The sequence below is a fragment of the Pinus tabuliformis genome, chromosome Q, assembly GCF_031772625.1.
Source record: "Pinus tabuliformis cultivar Carrire ecotype Pingquan chromosome Q, CPIR1, whole genome shotgun sequence".
Classification (NCBI taxonomy): Eukaryota; Viridiplantae; Streptophyta; class Pinopsida; order Pinales; family Pinaceae; genus Pinus; species Pinus tabuliformis.
This window is the reverse complement of record NC_142296.1, coordinates 572,124,770-572,128,878: the sequence shown is the minus strand read 5'-3', so window position 1 is coordinate 572,128,878 and position 4,109 is coordinate 572,124,770. Positions and strand designations below refer to the sequence as shown.

The window sequence follows — 4,109 nt, the reverse complement described above, 5'->3', positions numbered from 1 at the left end:
GTCTTGGGAGTTTGTCATGCTTCTTTGGATGTCTTTGCTGCTGCTATCCTTGGAAACAAACTCTCATGCACTGCTAGATACAAAAGTAAGAGGGCTTTAGATTCATTCTTCTTATAGCTCTTCAACAGATCTTTCTCTGCCTGTATCAAGTTATTAAACTCTTCTTCATCTGTTGGCTCTTCAAATCCATCCTCAACAAATTCCCATAAGTCTTGTGAGGCAAGAAAAACTCTCATAGTTATTGCCCAATAGTCATAGTTTTTTCCATTAAACTGTGGGAGCTGAGTATTAAAGATACCCATGCTAGTGCTGGTGTTGATGCTACTGCTGGAGCCAGCCATTCTTGCACTCTAAACTATGTTTCAAAATATTTGACTGTGTATTTAAAATAACTGTTTGTCTTCAGGAGTAACACAAAAACAAACTTGAGAAATACCTTGGATTTTTTTTATTGAGTCTTCACTCTACTGGAGAAGTTGCTGCAACAAAGAACCTTTCTTCAGCTTCTTTGACACCTTCAAAGAGCCTCGACAAGCTCTGATACCAAGTTGGAAATTTCTTGTAATTTCAAACAAAATTCTGAACAGAGAAAATGCTCTGTTTTTGCATAGGGAAGCCAAAAAAAAATTGTTTGCTCGAGAACAGAGTTTTACCACACACATAAAAACTTTATATTCATTAATAAAACCGCTGATACAAAAGGATTTGCCTCTCTAAGAGGGATTACAACTATAGACTGCTTCAAATGCAGTTCCAAAACAAAAAAAAATTACTCTTTCTTCTCCTAAAAATTTACTCTGTTTCAACTGCAAATTTTAACACAATGCTGTGTAAAAATTACATAAATTTACTATTGTAAAAGAAATCTCTTACATATGCTGCTGCATTTTTCACATTCATTATCTCAACTAACAAAACAAAACATTTTTAATCCCCCTGCTGCGCATTCCGTTTCTTTTAACGAACCACTGCACAAAATTTTGCTGCATTTTTCACATTCATTATCTCAACTAACAAAACAAAACATTTTTACTCCCCCTGCTGCGCATTCCGTTTCTTTTAACGAACCACTGCACAAAACTTTTCCCCACGCTTTTGCGTGTGATGCATTACAATGCAATAAACAACATCTAAAAAAATTCACACTGCTGTGTATTTTTTTTCATTTACACGTTGCTGCGTTCATTCCCATCATTCCCTTTCGTTTTTCACTCAACGAAGATAACAAAAACAAAAACTTACACTTCTATGTGTTTCATTACATTGCATATTTTTTAACAATAAAAAAATGAACCACCATCCTTCTGTGAATTTTTAAAAGATAAAATTAAAAGATTTTACCTATATTCTAGGAATAGGAATAAATACCATTAATTACTTCACTAAAACAAATGGCGGTCAAAACCAAAACTTCACGTCAACTCCATGTGCAGCCCTTCAGGCCTGTAGGCAGCTTTGGCTTCAATCGACCCTGGACAGCATTCATTTCGATTGAATGGATATCGCTCGGTCAAGCCAAATGAACATTACGCTCCGATGAAAACTACTTTGGTAAAACTGTTGTGCATGTGTTGTGCAGTCGCAGTTTTGATAGCGGATTCCGGCAGTTGAAAATAACATTTCAACAAGTTTCCCTCAAAATAAGAGAGTTACCTCACCAAGGGCTTCAGGCCTGTCAAAAGTTCAACCATAACCACTCCAAAACTATACACATCACTCTTTATTGTATAGATTTCTCTTTATTGTATAGATTCTTGACATGATAAAATGTCGATGGCTGATTCTCCGGAAAAACCAACACCTGAACCTGAAGCTTTCAATATCCTCTCCGGTAACGTTGATCGTCATGAAATGGTTGAGAAGGGAAATGGGAAAATGTTCAGTTTAGACCGTCATGAACCACACCTGACTACCAGTATTTGGATGGAGGGCAGAAATTCCACAATCAGACAGACGAGGGTTGAAATCCTTCTAAATCTTCTGAATTCGAGAACGAAACGCGCGTCTATGCTTCGAGCCATCTCTTGAGAAGCTCGATTGCTGCGTCGCGAGTTTTATTTTTGACGACTTTTTCCATTATAATTTGTAATTAACTTAATACAGATCGAATTAATCAGGTAGCTCAAATTATTTTTATCCTCTAACACTTAAATTAAAAACACATTAATGCACATTTAATTTGATTGGGGAATTATTTCTATAGGAACCAGTAACTTGTTCTTACAATAAATCACACTTGTTGATTCGAAACGCGTCCACAAATGGTATTCCATGTGATTTTCGCAGAAAAATCTTATAAATAGAAAAAATAAAATTTACAAAATTATTGGAAATTAAAATTTGTAAAATAGCTCATACCACATATTTAGGATCAGTTATTACTTACTATATAAATGCTGGTATAGAAACAAGATGTAAATAAATATACTTAACAAGTATTATTATCTATTACTACTCATAATTAAGTATTATTATCTATTACTACTCATAATTATTTATGTAAAGTTCCACATTTGTAAAAATCTAAATATATAAACTTACTGTAATTAAATTTACTTTACTACTCGCAATTATTTATATAATCTTCGAGGCTTTAACCAATATGAGTAAAAATATAAATATTTTTTTGTAAATATGTGAATTTATAAAATGTGATTAACTGATTAAAATATAAAAAGTATAGTATATTTTAGTATTGTCAAGTAATAAATTACTTGTATAGATTGTACTGCAAAATCAACAGAAATTTCAAATAAATAAATTCATTGAACCCATAACAGAGATAATACAGAAAATCAAGCACAGCAAACAAACCATCCACACCATATTCAAGATAGTGCAGGATTCTTATAACTGAACCAGCCATACCCTATTTAAAATAGTCATGATACACCGAAAAAACGAATTGAAAGACAGCTGTAATTGTAATTTCTAACACTGGAGCCTTACCAGTGCAGATATATTATGTCAAACAGGTGATTGTTCAATCAAGATGGTCGGGAGATGCATCAACATCCGGCCGCTTGAAACAACCTTGAGATAGTAATAAACGAAATCTGCCAATATGAAGCTCTGAACCATCTCAGACACAATGAAGAGGAACGAACCCAAATCGAAATGAGCTCTCCTGATAACCTGCAGGGTTATGATGATCAATAATGCAAATTTAAATAACCTCTCGGCTCCGAGAGCAAAGACATAGAAAGCAGTAAAAGCTTCCACGACCCTATTGCTCCGCATTACGCGGAGTTGAGGCAGAACCAGCACGGTTTCCAGATAGGGAAGAAACGCCCCGATGAACTTATTCAGTGGGCTAAATGGCAAAGGAGAACGAGTCAAGGGATGCGTTACCAGGGCAAGGAGCACGCAGGGAAGGAGCAGGTAATATATGGGTAAGTTGTCAACGTCGTCCATGTATGTAGATCTGAGCTTGAAACGGATGATACAGATAACCCATATGGTCGTTATCAGTCCAAATAAATCCATTGTTGCTTTTCCGATGGTATACAGGTTGATGTAATACACGTTTCCAGGCCAGCTCAGGTAGAGCCTAACCGCGAAGCAAATCGCGGTGAGTTCCTGAGACTTGAGTGACAGACCTGCGCAGGTTTTCTTCTTTGTTAGCTTGTAAACTAGCACTGAAATTCCACACACGCGAATAAAATTTGCAGTCACTATCAGGGCCGCGAGCAAGTAATCGAGAAAGGTTAGAGAAATCAGTGTCACCAGCAGACATATTACAGCCAGCGCTTGGCATGCCTGTTTGTTCACAGAATGCCTCTTAAACCATGTTTGCAGAGCAACGAACAGATTTTCTGATCGTTTTTTCGAAGCCATGTCTGCCTTCCTCACCTCCTTAGTGCCAAATCTCCTGCGTCAGTCAAATATGAACCCCTGTCATGCATTCCAGGGATTTTATAAATGAAATATTTGGCGTGCAGAGAATATGCCATGGCCCCGGCGTTGTAGATCTCGAGGACTATGATTGAAAAACTTTGACGAACAATCACCGCCCTGCATTAATGGCCGGAATATCCACCTCCTTGTTGCCGAGCGATTGAGATCTGTGGATGCTTTCCTCCGAGTAAAGAGAAATCGTATCCCAGAAA

The 4,109-nt window shown here is 36.7% G+C and overlaps 1 protein-coding gene across 1 annotated transcript; it reads right to left on the bottom strand.

Annotated features, from left to right (window-relative positions):
• Positions 1-2,967: 2,967 nt before the first annotated feature.
• LOC149220740 (uncharacterized) lies at positions 2,968-3,837 on the bottom strand. Its single transcript, XM_089387187.1, has one exon. The coding sequence runs from the start codon at positions 3,835-3,837 to the stop codon at positions 2,968-2,970; it is 870 nt and encodes a 289-aa protein (XP_089243313.1).
• Positions 3,838-4,109: the final 272 nt, after the last annotated feature.

Coding starts and splice junctions, on each gene's coding strand:
- LOC149220740 (XM_089387187.1), bottom strand. CDS start 3,837: ATGGCTTCGAAAAAACGATCAGAAAATCTGTTCGTTGCTCTGCAAACA.